The following is a 20,408-nucleotide window of genomic DNA, read 5'->3' on the forward strand; positions in this document are numbered from 1 at the left end:
GGATGGCCATTTTCACAATGTTTATCCTACCAATCCATGAGCACAGGAGTTTTTTCCATCTTCTGATATCTTTTTCAATTTCTTTCTTCAGAGACTTGAAGTTTTTCTCAAACAGGTCTTTCACTTGCTTGGTTAGTGTCACCTCAAGGTACTTTATGTTATTAGTGGCTATTGTGAAGGGTGTTGTTTCCCTAATTTCTTCCTCGGCCCTTTTGTCTTTGGTATACAGGAGGGCTTCTGATTTTTTTGAGTTGATTTTGCATCCTGTCACTTTGCTGAAGGTGTTTACCAGCTGAAGGAGTCTCTGGTTGGATTTTTGGGGTCACTCATGTATACTATCCTATCATCTGCGAATAGTGACATTTTTACCTCTTCCTTTCCGATTTGTATCCTCTTGTTCTTCTTTAGTTGTCTTATTGCTCTGCTAGGACTTCAAATACTATGTTGAAGAGCTATGGAGAGAGTGGGCAGCCTTGTCTTGTCCCTGATTTCAGTGGGATTGACTTAAGTTTCTCTCCATTGAGTTTGATGTTGGCTATAGGCTTGCTGTATATTGCTTTTACTATGTTTAGGTATGTGCCATGTATCCCTGATCTCTCCAAGACTTTAAACATGAATGGGTGTTGGACTTTGTCTAATGCTTTTCTGGTATCTAAGGAGATGATCATGTGGTTTTTTCTCCTTCAGTTTGTTTATGTGGTGGTTTACATTGATGGATTTCCATATATTGAACTCCCCCTGCATGAAGCCTACTTGGTTATGGTAGATGATATCTTTGATGTGTTCTTAGATTCGGTTTGCAAGTATTTTACTGAGTATTTTTACATCAATGTTCATAAGAGAGATAGGCCTGAAGTTCTCTTTTTTTTGTTGGGTCTTTGTGTAGTTTAGGTATCAAGGTGACTGTGGCTTTATCCAATGAGTTTGGTAATGTTCCTTCTGTTTCTATTTTGTGGAATACTTTGGAGAGAATTGGAGTTAGCACTTCTTTGAAGGTCTGCTAGAATTATGCACTGAATCCATCTGGCCCAGGGTTTTTGTTTAGAAGGGAGACTGTTAATGACTGCTTCTATTTCCTTAGGGGATATAGAAGATATATATATATATATATATATATATATATATATATATATTCAATCTTTCTACCTGATCTTGACCAGATTTCTTTCTTTTTGAAAGTGAATATATTTTCAGCACTGATTATAGTGACAATGAGGACAGTGAGAGAAAGACCCTTAACATCCTAGACAGAATAGCAATATACTTTGCCGTTAAAAACAAAATGACAACAAAAGATCAGATGTGTGGATGGATTATACCCTAGGTATTCTCCAATACACTAAACCCCTAAAAATAAATATTGTAGAAATTACAGTAGTTAATTTTAATTTACACTCTGAATAATCAAGAATGTTCCACAGATTGATTTTAGGATACTAAAGGAGCTGGGGTATAGGGTTGGAGGACTCCCCAATTCCTCAGAAAAGGGGAAGTGGGGTTGCAGGAAGATGGGCTATGGCCTACATGTAAATTGAATTAAAGAAATTAATTAATTTAAAATGAATGTCCTTGGTTGGAATGTCAGTTTCAGAAAAGATCCTGGGTTCAGATATTTTTGTGCAGTTGCTGTCCTTGTGGAGCTTCTTGTCCATCCAGGTCTTTCTTTATCCCCCTGCTTTCACCAAGGACCATTCCTGGAGACAACCTACAACCCCTGCACAGATGTAGCCCATGGCAGTTCAGTGACCTAGTAAGTGGAACAGTGAATGTCTCTGACATGACCTTGCTGGCTGGCTTTTTGATCACCTCCTATTGAGGGGGAACACACTTAAAAGGCCACAGAGGAAGACAATGCAGCCAGTCCTGGTGAGATTTGATAGTCCAGGGTCAGATGGAAGGGGAGGAGGACCTCCCTTCTCTTTAGACTGAGGGAGGGGCATGGAAGTAGAAGAGGGAGGGCAGGTTGGGAGGCCATGAGGGAGGAAGATCCAGCTGGGATACAATGTGAATAAATTGTAATGAAAATATAAATATATGGAAATAGAACTTCCCCACACACTGTTTTCAGGTACATGACTGTGACCCGCGCAATCGTCTCGCCAGCAAGAATGCACGCAGACACAAGGATCCTTCTGCAGTAAACCTTTATTACGATGAATAGAGGAAGACAATAACCGCCGGAATGGTGCTGCTTAAATACACCCTATGGCAGCGTGTACTCCACTGGTTGGATGCTTGCCCATTGCCCCATGTGACGCCCCGGACTGGGCAGTAACGCCCCCGGGCTGGACAGTGGCTTGGCGCGCTTTTGCAGCTTGCACACGCACTCTATTATTGTTCATTAGGGCCAGAGCCGGATGTTGGCGCCATCTCGTAAAGGCGATTGCATTCTCTCGGCTCTTCACATTTCCCCCTTTTTGTTTTAATAAATGAAAACTGCCTTAAAGCCTTATTAGCGCGGCACAGGAGAGCCCTAAGCTCGATCAAGTGAACTCCTTCTTTGGGGAGTAAGCGATCAAGAGCTTTAGATTACTCCCTTACCCCACCAGGTGCAATGGAGACAAGTCCTCTGGGTGCAGGGGCTAAGGGAGAAGATTAAAAATGGAGGTGACACCCATTCCCGTGCAATGGAATAAAATTCCAGGGAGTGCAAGGGCTGTCATCCTCCTATCTAGGTACCATAGCCGCTTAGGCAAAGGCAACATTGTGACTTGGATCACTCATCGACTCAGTGCAATGGGTCAAACCCCTGAGGTGCATCAATTGAGTGTCACAGTCTGTTTTAATTTTTTAACATGGATAACCAAATTTTGGGAGATGATCCTTGTTCCAAGGCCACAAGTGCTTGCGCGATCGCGACCTTGTCACGTTGTTGTTGGGCTTTGAGCTTGCAGACCAACCAAAGTAAGAACACTAAGCCACAACATAGGGCTGCACCAAACATTCCAACGCCCACCCATTCCTTAAAATAAGAAAAGGCGGAAGAAGCCCAGGATAATAAGCTATCTGTGAGCGATAAATCCACTCGAGTAGAATTAATGGTCACCACCGCCACCCTTAGCTCTTCAAGCGTTTCTTCAAATCCTTCTGACCAGTTTCCTGCAAGATATAAGGACAATTTCCTGGACAAATTAGCGGCTCGGGTAAGATTTTCATATTGTACACTGGTAATACAGAGTGCTCCTATTTTTCTCTCACATCCTAATTGAGCCAATTGAAATAAAATATCTATTCTTTCTTCCATAAGATCCAGACGCTGGTTAAGAATCATCAATCCACCTTTTAATTGTGCGCTAGCAGATACATGAAGGTTCATGGCTTCAGCCACACCTGCTGACAATTGATTTACTGTTGTGCTTGTTTGGACTGAATTTGCCATTGCCAAGCCGGCTGCAGTGGCAGCAGCTGCACTGACAGCGATGGCAGTAACAATGGCTGCAGTGATGCCAAAATCTCTCTTCTGTCTAAACAGGGAGAGGGTGGATGGAGTCTCCACAGGGATTGGGATCCACTGTGGGACTCTAACAACCAGGGCACGAGTGTAACGCCTGGCATTCCAACATTGCGACATCCAGCATGTCTCATTGGTACAATTTCTAAAAGAATTATTGGACAAAACAAATAAAAAAGGAGGATAAACACAGACAGGACTAGATGGAAAAGTCGTCTGATTTGTAATGGTTCTATTCCAATGGGTAATTTGCCTTGTTATATTTACCATTTCCATAACCCCTTTTTTTTTATCACAGTACCATTTAGGGCGCCCATGATGATCGATTTCCCTACAGTACCACCACTAATGAATCCCAGAGGATTGAGGTCCATACAACTACCATTTATCCCACAAAGTATCCATTTATAAAAAGGGGCTATATCTCGATGTTGTATAAAGAGCCCCTTTTTCATTACCAAACCTTTTGTAGGATCCATCAACATATTTGCGGAAAAGGAAAAGGTTTTATTTTTGTCAGCCCATCAAGTAAAGCGCGACTGGCAGTCAGACCATAGAGGGATGGACCCATCATCCTCCCATGCACATGAAGGGGCCACCCTAGGTTGAAGAGGTCTATCTTTATCTAAAAAATTTGGACCTAAAAAGGAACCGTTTATTCAGGTGACCTTATGCGAAAAGGTATAATAGATATCGATGGTGTCCTTACTACCCCTTTCCTTTTGGGACATAACTTCCCAATCCCAATCCTTATAGCCAAATGACCCAAGAATCCTTTTGGTAAGCCGAACACAATCTCCTATGGAATCCTCGATTTGAAAGCAAAGGGAGCCAGCTTCTGGAAAGTCATGGCTTTCCCCTAATGATGCCTCAGTCTCATCATAAGGCAAATAAGGCAGGCCTAAATCTTTATTGGACGAGAAGAATTTTGGGAAAGTTAATGAATTATGTCTGACAGGCATAGGCTTCGGGAATGCAGACAAAATGGCCCAACGTTGTACCCCCACAATACTAGGAACCCGATTTAGAAAGATCCAAGCAAGAACTGGAATTAGTTGCAGGTATATTCGTTGGAGGATCATCTTCAGCTGCCGCGAGCTTTCGCGTGAGGCTCTCCGGTACCGAGAATGGATTGTTTTCTTCCTGTGGGAAAACACAGACAGCTCCCCTGGATCTTATTAAAATAGGATCCGGGCCTTTCCACTGACCAGTCAAGACATCCTTCCATTTGACCATTTCCTTAGGCCTATCGGGCTCTAAGCAGTGGCAATCAGCCACCGAGTGGCCCTGACTGTCCAAATTTAAAAACTGAGAGTAAAGAGTGCCAAGGAAACAGTCACTCGTGGCACTGAGGGCAGAGCCTCCTCGACTCCCCCTTTTTGTTTTATTAAGTAGGATTTTAGAGTGCGATGAGCACGTTCAATAATACCTTGTCCCTGAGGGTTGTATGGGAGACCTGTTAGGTGGGTCACTCCCATTTGATGACAAAACTGTCCAAATTTTTGAGAAGTATAGGCTGGCCCATTGTCAGTTTTTAGAATTTTGGGCTTTCCCCAGGCACTCCATGCCTCCAAGCAATGTTGAATAACATGGGCTGCCTTTTCTCCAGTCAGGGGAGAAGCAAACATAACTCCATAGCAAGTATCAATGGAAACATGTAAATATTGTAGTTTGCCAAAAGATGAAGTGTGAGTAACATCCATTTGCCACAACTGTAGTGGACGGATTCCTCTGGGATTAATCCCAACATGAGGCACAGGTAAAAACTGACAGCAATTTTGACATTGGGTAACAATATCTCTAGCTTCTTTTCTAGTTATGTCAAATCGGTGACGCAATGTCTCAGCTGTAACATGAAATTTTTTATGAAACTCCTTAGCCAATTCTAAATTTGAAAGGAGAGCAAATGTAATCATCTTTGTGGCTTGATCTGCCAGGTCATTTCCATGGGACATGGGCCCCGGTAGACCGGAATGAGCCCTAATATGTGTAATAAAAACAGGGTATCTTCTGGGAATTAAGGCAAACTGAATCCTTTGAAAAAATTTTGCAAGCTTGCTAGACGCTTTAATTAATCCAGCAGCCTCTAAGATTTTGGTTGCATTTACCACATAACTAGAATCAGAAACAATATTTAAGGGACCTGGAAATTTTTCCAAAACTTTTAGCACTACTAAACATTCTACAATTTGAGGCGAGGTCTCATGATATTGCTTAGAAACAACTTTATTATTAACCACATAAGCTCCTACTCCTGTTTTTGACCCATCTGTATAAACCACCAGTCCATCCTGAAGTGGTTCCTGGGACGTTACATGCGGGAAGACTACCTCTTGAGTTAAAGCAAATTGCAAAACAGGGTGTCGAGGATAATGATTATCAATCAAACCACTAAAGGAGGTAACTAGCACCGCCCAAGTATCAGAGGTAGCAGTTAATACCTGAACTTGATGAGCTGTATAAGGCACTATTAAGAACTTTGGCTCCTTCCCAAAGTATGTAATGGCTGCTTTTAACCCACGAAGTGCAAGTTGAGCAACTGCATCTGGATACCATTCAATAATTTTTGCAGGAGAAGCATTGGGATGAACCCACAATAAGGGTCCATCTTGCCATAATACAGCAGTTGGTAAATGTTTAGTTTTAATGACACACAGGTCAAAGGTTTTAGTTTCATCTACACGTTTTAATCGGGCATCTTGTAAAGCGTCTTCTACTACTTGCAGAGCGCGGCTTGCAGCCGGTGTTAAGGCTCTGGGTGAAGAAATATGAGCATCCCCTTCCAAAATATCAAATAGGGATTTTAATTCAGCAGAAGGAATCATTAAAAACGGCCTAAGCCAATTTATATCACCTAATAACTTTTGAAAATCATTTAAGATATGCAAATGATCCCTGTGAATTTCTATTTTTGGAGGAACTATTCATTCTGGATAAATAACAGTCCCTAGAAAGGAACCTACTTCTGAAATTTGGACCTTTTCAGTGGCGATATGCAATCCCCATTGTTGCAGGGTTTTTTTGCAACAAAGGATACGCATCTTGCAAGATGGCTAACTCCTCATGGCACAAGAGAATATCATCCATATAATGAATCAGTAACAAGGAAGGAAATTGCTGTCTAACTGGTTCAAGAGCCATCTGTACATATAATTGACACATGGTGGGGCTATTAGCCATGCCTTGAGGTAGAACTATCCACTGATATCTTTGGTCTGGCTCACGGTGATTAACAGCAGGTAGGGTAAAGGCAAATCTCTGTCTGTCTCGTGGGCACAATGGAATGGAGAAAAAACAATCCTTGATGTCTATTATTATAATTCTCCATTGCTTAGGCAGGGCTGAAAGCAGAGGCAAGCCTCGTTGCACTGTTCCAAATAATCGCATCTGTGCATTAATAGCCCTCAAATCATGGAGAAGCCTCTATTTTCCTGATTTCTTTTTTATAACAAAAATGGGTGTATTCCAGGGGGAAGTAGATGGTTCCAAATGACCAAGCTGTACCTGTTCTTTAACCAGCCTTGTAGCGGCTTCCAGCTTTTCAGAGGAAAGGGGCCATTGAGGAACCCATACGGCTTCCTCTGTGAGCCAAGATATGGGAATGGAACCCTCAATGGCAGCTAATGAAAACCCAGGCCTTGTTTCTCTGTATTACTTTCCTGTGAAATCAGGTGTAATCTCCCTTGTTCCTGTTTACCAAGGCCTTTTCCTTCCTTATAACCCATCCTTTTCATTATATCAACCGCTTGTTGAGAGTACTCATTGGTCAATGCCAATCCTAAATCCTGCAAAATATCTCTTCCCCAGAGATTGACAGGGAGAGGAAGAACATATGGTATGAAACTTCCTGTTTGACCTTCCGGTGCTTGCCACATCAAGGGACGTGAACTAACCGCAGGGCTGGCCTCTCATCCCAATCCTTGTAAGGAGTGGGATGATTGTGTAACAGGCCACGCCTTAGGCCACCAGGTGGAAGAGATAATGCTTTTATCAGCCCCTGTGTTCAAAATAACAGTAAAACTTTTTCCTTCTATTTGTATTTGTAGGGTAGGTCTAGTCTTAAGATCAACTACCAAATGAGCAAAATCTGTTCCTGTGGAACCGAGTCCTTTTGTGCCCCTTGGTGTTCCGGTAGATGGAAAACAGTCATGAAGGCTTGGGAGGAGGACTAATTGAGCAATCCTATCTCCAGGAGAAATAGAAAATATGCCTTGGGGGCAGGAACAAAGCACCTGGAGCTGTCCCGTAAAATCCTGATCTAATATTCCAGGATGGACCATAAGTCCTTTTAAAGTGAGAGAGGAGTGACCTAAAATAAGACCGACATTTCCTTCAGGCAGGGGGCCTTCAAACTCCACTGGGACAGGTCGCACGCCCATGTGTGGCATTAATAAGAATTGGGAGGTGGAACGCAGGTCCAGCCCTGCTGATCCTCTTGTTGCTCTAAAGCTGGATAAACCCTCCTGTTGTCTGCCTGTGTCCCATATTTTTTGGGGCCCTGAGACTTGGGGCCCCGAGACCCGTTTTTTGGAATATTCTCATTCCTCTCATTAGGGGGGGTTTCATGCTGGATAAGCTTTCCCTGAATATCTCTAACTGAACAGCATTCATTAGCCCAGTGATTGCCTTTTTTACACTTAGGGCAAAGTGTAAAACTCCAGGAACTTTCTTTTGCACAGACACACGACAGTCTCTTTTTAAATGACCCATTTTGCCACAAGTAAAACAAACTTTATTGTTTCCAGAACTTGGGCGGTTCTTGGTCTGTATTATGGCTGCCGCCAGGCCAGCGTTTGTAAGCGGGCCTCCGAGTCCTCGGCAAACTTTTATCCAATCTGTTAGCCCTTTGTTCTTTCTAGGAGTAATGACTGTCTTACATTCTGGGGAAGCATTTTCATATACCAGCTGTTCTATCATTGGCCTAACTCGCTCCGGATCTCCAAATATTCTACCTGCTGCTTCTGTCATTCTGGCCACAAAATCTGTGAATGACTCCTGAGGGCCTTGTATAATCTTTGTCAGGTGTCCTCCGGCCTCGCCCTTCTTTGAAAGGGCTTTCCATGCTTTAATAGCGGCAGCAGAGATCTGACCATATGCCCCCCAATCATAATTTGTCTGATCATGAACAAACTGGCCTTGCCCCATTAGCAAATCAAAGGTCCATTGCCACTGATTGTCTTCTGCATGGGCATTGGCCCTTGCCTGAGTTTGGGAAGCATCATACCACAAGGCTTTCCATTCTAAGTACTGTCCCATACTAGGGAGAGCAGCTTTTATGGTATTTTGCCAATCATTTGGGGTCATGGCCACGCTAGCAAGTCTTTCAAGCTGCATGATCGTAAAATTAGCATCTACCCCGTATTTGTTAACCGATTCAGCAAGTTCTTTAACAAGGGGATATTCTACCGGTGCATGAACACGGTTTCCTTCCGCGGCCTCAAATACAGGGAAGGCCTGTAAAAGCTTTCTTTTATCCCTTTTTGAAAAAAAGGAATCCAAACCGTGTCTCTCAACATAAGGCGGAGGAGCCTTAGGGGTTAATGAGAAAGCCCCACGAATTTCAGCTCCTCCCCTCATTTGTTCTCGATCTGGTGTTAACAGTGGCTCCTCAGGGTGGCGCCTCTGCTTCTCATAGCGAGCCGTTTCTACCTCCAAATCTGACCCTTCGGAAGAATTTATCTGCTCAGATTCAGAGCTATCAAGTCCCAAAGCCTCCAATTCTTTTATCGGATAAAGAGGCCTTTTTTTGGATTTTTACTCCCCTTTTTACCTTTCTCTCCCAGGGCATCCTTTCCCTTACTTCTCGCTTCTGCGGTTTTAACATCCACAGAAGGGTCTTTTTTCTTAAAGACGTCTTTTTCCTTTTTCTTAAGGGCCCCCAACCTTTTATCCCGTTCTGTTTCTGACATGCTGTCTTGTAATTCCTCTAAGACCCCTTGGCCAGCTGCTACAGATGGGTGGCATTTTTCATCTTCTAAGCAAGATTTTACTAAAATCCACAATGACCTAGCTCCAGCTTTTAGCTTTCCATTTTCTTCTGCCCTCCGTAAATCAGCTTCTAGCTTATCCCAGGAAGCAAGCGTCAGCGACCCTGAACATGCAAACCAGGGAGCGATGCGATCAATTTCCATAATAAACCCTTTCAATGTTCTTTTTGAAAGCTTTAATTCATGCTGTTTTAAAAGCGACTGAAGTGCCGTGATCACCTAATGTGAAGCTTCCATGTTGCTCCCTTATCTACCAGAGAAACTGACACAGGGAGGGGCACCACGGCTTATGTACGTCCGGCTAACGGTACCCAATGGCACACCAAAAAGGGGGGGGGGGACACTGTGGCTTATATACATCCGTCTAACGATGTCCCACAGAGACAAAGCACTTTAGCACTAGTCTTTATGGAAACAAAATGAATACCAAAAGAAAAATCGCTAAAGCCATCAAAACAAATGTAAGAGCAACTGGGACAATTAAATGGGGCGATATCTCTTTAAGAGCAGACACGTCTCTCAGAACTTACCCGTTAGCACTGCAGTTCTGAATCCACCCCCTGAGCAGCGGAGGGTCTCCTCACAGGGCTGGCAAGCAAAGGCTGCCCGGCGTCCCGGGGCTTCCGCACCAGCTGTGACCCGCGCAATCATCTCGCCAGCAAGAACGCACGCAGACACAAGGATCCTTCTGCAGTAAACGTTTATTACGATGAATAGAGGAAGACAATAACCATGGGAATGGTGCTGCTTAAATACACCCTATGGCGGCGTGTACTCCACTGGTTGGATGCTTGCCCATTGCCCCGTGTGACGCCCTGGACTGGGCAGCAACGCCCCCGGGCTGGACAGTGGCTTGGCACGCTTTTGCAGCTTGCACACGCACTCTATTATTGTTCATTAGGGCCAGAGCTGGATGTTGGCGCCATCTCGTAATGGCGATTGCATTCTCTCGGCTCTCCACACATGACAAAGGTTCAAACAACATGAACATGTTCTCTGATCTCTAGCACAGTTACTGTCACTTTTCTGAGGGTCACTACTTGTCCAAGAACTTCACATTTTCAGTGGCCTTTAAAAGGTCAGGCTTGTAAGATCATTGGTGTTCCCAGATTTACACCTCTTACATTAAGAGGTGTAATGTAATGTGATGATTTTATTACTATTACCCATTTGTCAATAATCTCGTGAAAAATTCTAGAAAACTGCAGCACACTGAAGAGCAGATGATTCAGTCAGGAAGGCTCCAGAAATATGGATATGTTCTCTCATGCAATGGGGAAAAATACTGATAACGGACGGATGTGAACTGAACATTGTAAATAGATTCAGAGAAATGGCTAGAGTTCATATTTGCTTTCCAAAACAGAAGCTAAATTGTTTGGAGCATACAGAATATTTTTAAAGGTGTTACATTTTAATTGTAGACTTATTTATGTCTGTAAGTGCTTTGCTGACATGTATACCATGTTGTGCCTGGTGCCTGAGCTGGTCAGAAGAGAGAATCAACTCCCTTATGAATCTTGGATGCCTGTGAGCTACCATGTGGATGCTGGGAGCCATTGAGACACCTCTCTAACTGGTTAGATTTTCTTTAATGTTCAAAAAATGATTTTTTTTCCATCAAAAACAAGATAACCAAAGGTTTGTTCTGTTTTTTAGAAAACTTATGTTTCGCAAATGGAAAAGCACAGGAAAATACCAGTTAATTTTTCACCAGACCTCAGAATGTTACATAAAGAGAAGATATGTGTCTGAATGTTTTACTAAATTGTTATCAATTATGATTTAAATGAATGGAATGATTTCAAAGTTACTTTGTTTTTAATGGGTATTTAAATTGAACACTAAGAAATGCAAATAAGAATTCAGGATTAGTACATTGAATTTAGTTAGCTCTTCTTTAGATCTTCCTGCTACTCACCTTGCAGTGGTCTGGAAGCTTCTTTATGGCCACAACAGAACCATAGTTGGTAATCTTGACCATTCTGGGAGGTTAAAAAGAATCACAAATGATCTGGCAGTGGACTCTTGAAGAGTCTTATCATTTCCTTTCCATCCCATTTCTAGCTCTCTAGCAGGAATGTTATTAAGAGCAGTACTAATGATATGTCTTCTGACCACAGGTTTGAGTAAATAGGGCTGATTTCAGGAGAAAACTCTGAGTACTTTTCTTTCACCTCTGATGGAGCCTAGATTTACTGATCGTAAATGGATCTGAATGGTTATGGGCTAAGAATTTCCATTCAGCCATACACACTAACCAAGAAAAAGGTTGACCAAGATTTCTTACATCTGTCTGTTCAGCCCCTGTGTGGAACATTGAACTTTAACTTGACATGTCCACATAACTTAGTACCCAGACTGTCATACACCCAGTGGCTATGATGGCTGGGGCAAATGCAGTATCATTTACCAGGCCAGCATGTGCACAGTTCTAGGACAGTCAGGATAAGAAGTGGCTGCACTTTAAACCACTATGAATGAGTATTTTCTCCAGACCAGCCTTTGTAAATAGGTGACATGCTATGTTGAAATCCAGTGCAGTGATAGATCTAGGAATCTGAAATAAATGTTTTAGATATGAAACCCCATCACTTAATACTTTTGTTAATTAACCGGGTGCTTATAATACTAGCTTTCTACTGCCTTTCATACTTGTAATCTGCTCCAGAGACCTAAGAAGAAAGCCTGAAGGAAATAGCATAAAATCACATGATAGGAATCTGAATTGATTACCACAGATATACTGGAATTCTAATACATCCCCATAGAATATGACAATGAGTAGATAGGTACATTTTTGCATAGTTTCTTTCCCGAAAAGGTCTCGGGAAAATTACCCAGTTTAGGGAGACGCCCAGGATCCCAACGGCCAGAAAGGTGGAGCCATGGGCAGGCGTCTGCGCCTGTGGGTTCTACTCGCCGCCACCACAGACAGAACAGCGATCCCCAAAGCAAAGACTGGGTGTCCCTGGCAGGAGGAAACACCCAGCGGGGGGGGGATCATCAGGTCTAACACTCAAGACACCCAGCACCAAAAGACTTTTTGGATTCACGCAGACTCTAGGCTCTAGCCTTCTACTGCAGGCAGGAGCACTGTGCTCATTTGCCATTATTGAGTACCACTAGGGCACTGGGGCACACAGCTGCATCCTCAGACCTACAAAAGCCAGAGATCCATTTACAGGAGCCCTCAGATACTGTACCAAAGATCAACCAGTTACCCCTAGCTAAACTGACAAAACTGTGGGAATCCCCGGTCCTTCAAGAAGGCTGCACCCACAGCATCTGAAACCAGAGCAGTACCTGCAGCCGACATCCCAGACAGGGACACACAGCTTCCGGTCCAGACTGAGGCACCCAGCCTCCAGACCAGAACGGCGCCCCTAGGCGCCAACTCAACCTAGGAGCACATTCTCCAGGCCCAGAGCAGAGCACTCAGCCTCTGGCCCAGAGACTTGCTGGGTGCTCCTCTCACTTTCCCGGACAGAACTGTGTGCCCCAGGATAACAGAATGAGTTTCCCTGTTGGGAGAAAACCCCACAGCTGGGGAATCAGCAGGTTCTTCAAGAGGACTGTACTGAGAAAACTGTAACAACAGCAGCAGCTCACTAAATTTATAACAAGAAACCCAGCAGTGGGGCAGCTGTCTTGAGAACTTCTATGGGTAAGAGGAGAGCTCCCCCTGCCTAACAAAGACCACAGCTACTACTCATGGCTATACAGCTGAGGTGAGCAGTGGCAATTCCTGAGAGACACTGGCCATACAGTGACCATAACCAAAAAGCATAGGAGGACTCCTTCAGGAAAAATTATCTTCCAGCCAAGGGGATTCTCCCTACCTCAGGACTCCAGAAAGCACAGAAACTAACAGCCAACACCTAAAACAGCCCAACGGGTAGAGGTCAGCGTAAAAGCTCAACCAATAAAAGACAGAGCAATATGGCATCTCCAGAACCCAGCCATCCAGGGGCAAACAACCCTGGATAATGCAGCATAATAGAAAATCAAGAAGATGACCTAACATCTATGCTGATGAAAAGGATAATAGAGGAAACAAATCAAATACATAAAAAATTAGAGGAAGATAAAAACAAACAGATCATGGCTATCCGTAAAGAAATGGAGGAAATTAAAGACAAGCAGAATATGACCATCCATGAAGAATTACGGGAAGATGCAGACAAACAGTTTGTGGCCTTCAGAGAAGAAAAAATTAAATCACTGAAAGAATTAAAAGAAACAGAGTTGAAGGAACTAAAAGAAAAAGAGGAAAATACAATCACACAGGTGAAGGAAGTAAACAAAACAAATCAAGACCTGAAGATAGAATTGGAAAAATTAAAAAAAAAAAAAAACCACAAATGGAGGAAATAATGGAGAGGAAGAATTTAGGGAAGAAAACAGGAACTACAGAGGTAAACATAACCAACAGACTACAAGAGAAGGAAGAAAGAATCTCGGGTGTAGAAGATACAATGGAAGAAATCGATGTATCTGTCAAAGAAAATGTTAAATCCAAAAAATTCCTGACACAGACCGTCCAAGAAATCCAAGACACTATGAAAAGACAAAACCTAAGAATAATAGGTATAGAGGAAAAAGAAGACTCCCTTCTCCAAGGCCCAGAAAATATTTTCAACAAAATCATTGAAGAAAATTTCCCCAAATTAAAGGAGAAGCCAATAAGAATACATGAGGCCTACAGAACACCCAACAAATTTGACCAGAAAAGAAAATCCTCCCGCCACATAATAATCAAAACAGTAAGTATATAGAACAAAGAAAAAAATACTAAAAGCTGCAAGGGAAAAAGGCCAAGTAACATATAATGGCAAACCCATTAGAATCACACCTGACTTTTCAACAGAGACTATGAAAGCCAGAAAGGCCTGGACAGAAATCATGCAGACCCTAAGAGAACACAGATGTCAGCCCAGGCTACTATACCCTGCAAAACTCTCAGTCCTCATAGATGGAGAAAACAAGATATTCAATGACAAAAACAAATTTCAACAATACCTACAAACAAATCCAGAATTACAAAAGACACTGGAAGGGAAAATACAACCCAAGAAAATTAGCTTCTGTCAAGAAAACACAGGAAATAATTAACCTTACTACAGTAAAACGAAAAGCAACCAAGCACACAACCTTATGACCACAAACAACATCAAAATCAGTGGATCTGACAGCCACTGGTCACTAATCTCTCTCAACATCAATGGACTCAACTCTCCAGTAAAAAGACACAGATTAACAGAATGGATATGTAAACAAAACCCATCAATGTGTTGCATACAAGAAACACACCTAAGACACAAAGATAGATATTACCTGAAGATAAAGGAATGGAAGACGACTTTCCAAGCAAATGGACCCAAGAAACAAGCAGGAGTAGCCATTCTAATGTCTATTAAAATAGACTTTTAAACAAAATTAATCAAATGAGATGGGGAAGGACACTTTATAATCATCAACGGAAAATTCCACCAGGAAGACATCACAACCCTGAACATCTATGCCCTAAATACAAGGGCACCCACATTTTTAAAAGAAACATTAATAAAACATAAACAACACATAGATCTCCAAACATTAACAGTGGGAGACTTCAACACCCCACTCTCAACAAAGGACAGGTCAACAAAACAGAAATTAAACAAAGAAACAATATCTCTGACAGAGGTCATGAATCAAAAGGACCTCACAGACATTTACAGAACCTTACACCCAAACAAGAAAGAATTTACCTTCTTCTCAGCACCTCATGGAACTTTCTCCAAAATAGACCATATAGTTGTCACAAAGCAAGCCTCAACAGATACAAGAAGATTGAAATAATCCCTTGTATCTTGTCTGATCACCATGGAATAAAGTTGGACTTCAACAACAACAGAAATAGCAAAAAGCCTACACACACATGGAAACTGAACAACTTGTTACTCAATGACAGCTGGGTCACGGAAGAAATAAAGAAAGAAATTAAAGTCTTCCTAGAACACAATGAAAATGAAAACACAACATACCCAAACTTGTGGGACACAATGAAAGCATTGCGAAAAGGAAAGTTCATAGCACTAAGTGCCTTCAAGAAGAAATTTGAGACAGCACATTCAAGCAACTTAATGGCCCACATAAAAACCCTAGAAAAAGAAGAAGCAGACACATCAAGAAAGAGTAGACGGCTGGAAATAATCAAACTCAGGGCTGAAATCAATCAATTAGAAACAAATAAAACAATTCAAAGAATCAATGAAACCAAGAGCTGGTTCTTTGAGAAAATCAACAAGATTGACAAACCCTTAGCCAAGCTAACTAAAAGGCAGAGAGACACCACCCAAATCAACAAAATCAGAAATGAAAAGGGGGATATAACTGCAGACACTGAGGAAATCAAAACAATCATTAGGATTTACTTCAAAAGTCTATGTGCCACGAAATTTGAAAATCTAAATGAAATGGACAATTTTCTTGATCGATTTGACTTACCAAAGCTGAATCAGGACCAGGTAAATCAATTAAATAGTCCTATATCCCCCAAAGAAATAGAAGCGGTCATCAAAAGTCTCCCATCCAAAAAAAGCCCAGGACCAGATGGTTTTAGTGCAGAATTCTACCAGACCTTCAAAGAAGAGCTAAGTCCAATTCTTTCCAAACTATTCCACAAAATAGAAACAGAAGGAATATTACCAAACTCATTCTATGAAGCCACAGTCATCTTTGTACCTAAACCTCACAAAGACTCAACAAAGAAAGAGAATTTCAGGCCAATCTCCCTTATGAACATTGATGCAAAAATACTTAACAAAATACTCGCAAACCGAATACAAGAACACATCAAAGATGTTATCCACTATGACCAAGTAGGCTTCATCCCAGGTATGCAGGGGTGGTTCAATATACAGAAATCCATCAATGTGACCCACCATATTAACAAACTGAAAGAAAAAAAACCACATGATAATCTCCCTAGATGCTGAAAAAGCATTTGACAAAATCCAACATCCATTTATGTTTAAAGTCTTGGAGAGATTAGGAATAAAAGGCACATATCTAAACATAGTAAAGGCGATATACAGCAAACCTATAGCCAACATCAAACTGAACAGAGAGAAACTTAAAGCAATCCCACTGAAATCAGGGACAAGACAAGGCTGCCCACTCTCTCCATATCTCTTCAACATAGTTCTGGAAGTCCTTGCTAGAGCAATGAGACAGTTGAAGGAGATCAAGGGGATACAAATTGGAAAGGAAGAAGTCAAAGTATCACTATTTGCAGATGATATGATAGTATACGTGAGTGACCCCAAAAACTCTACCAGGGAACTCCTACAGATGATAAACACCTTCAGAAAAGTGGCTGGATACAAAATTAACTCAAAAAAATCAGAAGCCCTCCTGTATACAAAAAACAAAAGGGCTGAGAAAGAAATTAGGGAAACAACACCCTTCACAATAGCCACAAATGACATAAGGTACCTCGGAGTAACCCTAACCAAGGAAGTCAAAGACTTATATGAAAAAAATTTCAAATCTCTGAAGAAAGAATTAGAAGAAGATATGAGAAGATGGAAAGATCTCCCATGCTCATGGCTTTGAAAGATTAACATAGTAAAAATGGCCATCTTACCAAAAGCAATCTACAGATTTGATGCAATTCCCATCAAATTGCCAACACAATTCTTTATAGACCTGGAAAGAAAAATTCTCAACTTCATATGGAATAACAAGAAACCCAGAATTGCTAAAACAATCCTCTACAATAAAAGATCTTCTGGAGGTATCTCCATCCCTGATCTCAAGCTGTACTATAGAGCAACAGTTATAAAAACTGCATGGTACTGGCATAGAAACAGAATGGTGGATCAATGGAACTGAACAGAGGACCCAGAAATAAACCCACACACTTATGGACACCTGATTATTGACAAAGATGCCAAAACCATACAGGGGAATAAAGATAGCATCTTCAACAAATGGTGCTGGTCCAACTGGATGTCTACATGTAGAAAAATGAAAATAGATCCATACTTATCACCCTGCACAAAACTGAAGTCCAAGTGGATCAAAGACCTCAACATAAAACCAGACACATTTAATTGGCTAGAAGAAAAAGTGGGGAACAGCCTAGAACTCATTGGTACAGGAGAAAACTTCCTGAACAGAACACCAACAGCACAGGCTCTAAGAACAACAATCAATAAATGGGACCTCATGAAATTGAAAAGCTTCTGCAAAGTAAAGGACACAATCATCAAAACAAAGCGACTGCCTACAGATTGGGAAAGAATCATCACCAACCCTTTAGCAGACAAAGGACTCATATCCAGTATATATAAAGAACTAAAGAAGCTGAAAAGCAGCAAACCAAGTACTCCACTTAAAAAGTGGGGAACAGAGCTAAAGAGAGAATTCTCAATAGAGGAATATCGAATGACAGAGAAGCACTTAAAGAAAGGGAAATGCAAATCAAAACAACCCTGAGATTTCAACTTACACCCATCAAAATGGCCAAGATCAAAAACTCAAGTGACAACACATGCTGGAGAGGTTGTGGAGAAAGGGGAACCCTTCTCCACTGCTGGTGGGAGTGTAAACTTGTACAACCACTCTGGAAATCAATCTGGCTCTTTCTCAGACAACTAGGAATAGCGCTTCCTCAAGACCCAGCCATACCACTCATAGGCATATACCCAAAAGAGGCTCAAGTACACAAAAAGGACATTTGCTCAACCATGTTTATACCAGCTTTATGTGTAATAGCCAGAAGCTGGAAACAACCCAGATGCCCCTCAACTGAAGAATGGATGCACAAATTGTGGTACATCTATACAATGTAGTAATACTCAGCAATGAAAAATAAGGAAATCATGAAATTTCCAAGTAAATGGTGGGACCTGGAAAGGATCATCCTGAGTGAGTTGTCCCAGAAGCAAAAAGACACACATAGTATATACTCACTCATATAAACATACAACATAGAATAAACCCACTAAAATCTGTACATCTAAACATACTAAGCAAAAGAGAGGACCCTAACTAAAATGTTCAATCCCCATCCTGAAAGGCAAAGAGGATGGACAGCTGAATAAGAAGAAAACAGGAAACAACCTAGGAACCTGCTACAGAGGGCCTCTGAAAGCCAGAAGAACAAAACAGGAAACAACCTAGGAACCTGCAACAGAGGGCCTCTGAAAACTTCTGCCATGCAGACTGTGAAAGCAGATACTGAGCCTGATGGCCAACTGACAGGCAGTGTGAATGGAATTTTATGTAAGAAGTGGGAAATAGTAAGAGCTGGAGAGGACAGGAACTCCACAAGGAGAGCAACAGAACAAGAAAAATTGAACACAGGGAACTTCCCAGAGACTCACACTCCAACCAAGGACTATTTATAGAGATAACCTAGAACCCCTGCACAGATGTAGCCCATGGCAGTTCAGTGTCCAAGTGGGTTACCTAGTAATGGGAAGAGGGACTGCCTCTGACATAATCTGATTGGCCTGCTCTTTGATCACCTCCCCCTGAGGGGGAAGCAGCCTTACCAGGCCACAGAAGAGGACAATTCTGCCACTTTTGATGAGATCTGATAGACTAAGATGAGAAAGGAGAGGAGAACCTCCCCTATCAGTGGACTTGGGGAGGGGCATGCATGCAGAAAGGGGGGGGGAGGGTGGGACAAGGAGGGGAGGAGGGAGGAGCGTATGGGGGGATACAAAATGAATAAAGTGTAATTAATAAAAGTTAAAAAAATACTGCATGGTATTGGCATAAAAACAGAAAGCAGGATGAATGGAAAAGAATAGAAGACCCAAAAATAAACCCACACACCTATGAATACTCGATTTTTGACAAAGAAGCCAAAACCATTCAATGGAAAAAAGACAGTATCTTCAACAAATGGTGCTGGTCCAACTGGATGTCTATATGCAGAAAAATGAAAATAGATCCATACTTATCACCCAGCACAAAACTAAAGTCCAAGTGGATCAAAGACCTCAACATAAAACCAGATACTCTAAATCGGTTAGAATAAAAAGTGAGGAACAGCCTAGAACTCATTGGCACAGGAGACAACTTCCTGAACAGAACACCAACAGCACAGGCTCTAAGAGCAACAATCAATAAATGGGACCTCATGAAACTGAAAAGCTTCTGTAAAGCAAAGGACACCATCATCAAAACAAACGACTGCCTACAGATCGGGAAAGAATCTTTACGAAATGTTTATCTGACAGAGGACTAATATCTAGTATATACAAAGAACTAAAGAAGCTGAAAAGCAGCAAACCAAGTAATCCAATTAAAAAATGAAGAACAGAGCTAAACAGAGAATTCTAGACAGAGGAATATCGAATGGCAGAGAATAAGTTAAAGAAATGCTCAACCTCATTAGCCATTAGGGAAATGCATATCAAAAAGACCCTGAGATTTTACCTTACACCCATCAGAATGGCCAAGATCAAAAATTCAAGTGACAACACATGCTGAAGAGGTTGTGGAGAAAGGGGAACCCTCCTCCACTGCTGGTGGGAATGTAAACTGGTACAACCACTTTGGAAGTCTATCTGGCGCTTTCTCAGACAATTAGGAATAGTGATTCCTCAAGACCCAGCTATACCACTGCTAGGTATATACCCAAAATTTGCTGAAGTACACAAAGGGATACTTGCTCAACCATGTTTGTAGCAGCTTTATTTGTAATAGCCAGAACCTGGAAACAATCCAGATGTCTATCAACGGAGGAATGGATACAGAAATTGTGGTATTTTTCACAATGGAATACTACTCAGCAATCAAAAAGGAGGAAATCATGAAATTTGCAGGCAAATGGTGGCATCTAGAAAAGGTCATTCTGAGTGAAATATCCCAGAAGAAGAAAGTCAAACACAGTATATACTTGCTATTTAGACCTATAAGATAAGATACACATAATGAAATCTATACACCTAAAAAAGATAATCAAG

The 20,408-nt window shown here is 41.7% G+C and overlaps 2 protein-coding genes across 2 annotated transcripts; both read right to left on the reverse strand.

Moving 5' to 3' along the window:
- Window positions 1-2,136: 2,136 nt before the first annotated feature.
- On the reverse strand, window positions 2,137-10,136 carry LOC132653639 (uncharacterized). Its single transcript, XM_060381849.1, has 2 exons — window positions 9,969-10,136; window positions 2,137-4,594 (listed from the first exon to the last, which is right to left on the reverse strand). The coding sequence occupies exon 2, from the start codon at window positions 3,725-3,727 to the stop codon at window positions 2,783-2,785; it is 945 nt and encodes a 314-aa protein (XP_060237832.1). The 5' UTR covers window positions 3,728-4,594; window positions 9,969-10,136; the 3' UTR covers window positions 2,137-2,782.
- On the reverse strand, window positions 7,938-10,089 carry LOC132653795 (igE-binding protein-like; the record flags this gene model as incomplete). Its single annotated transcript, XM_060383220.1, is given in 3 exon segments — window positions 7,938-8,129; window positions 8,132-9,114; window positions 9,969-10,089. Coding segments are annotated over 3 exon segments (1,296 nt in total), but the record flags the coding sequence as incomplete, so codon positions are not given.
- Window positions 10,137-20,408: the final 10,272 nt, after the last annotated feature.

Source organism: Meriones unguiculatus, chromosome 4 (genome assembly GCF_030254825.1).
Source record: "Meriones unguiculatus strain TT.TT164.6M chromosome 4, Bangor_MerUng_6.1, whole genome shotgun sequence".
NCBI classification, from domain to species: Eukaryota; Metazoa; Chordata; class Mammalia; order Rodentia; family Muridae; genus Meriones; species Meriones unguiculatus.

Excerpts from the sequence above, each read along its gene's own strand:
- LOC132653639 (XM_060381849.1), bottom strand. The coding sequence starts at position 3,727 with ATGGAAATGGTAAATATAACAAGGCAAATTACCCATTGGAATAGAACC.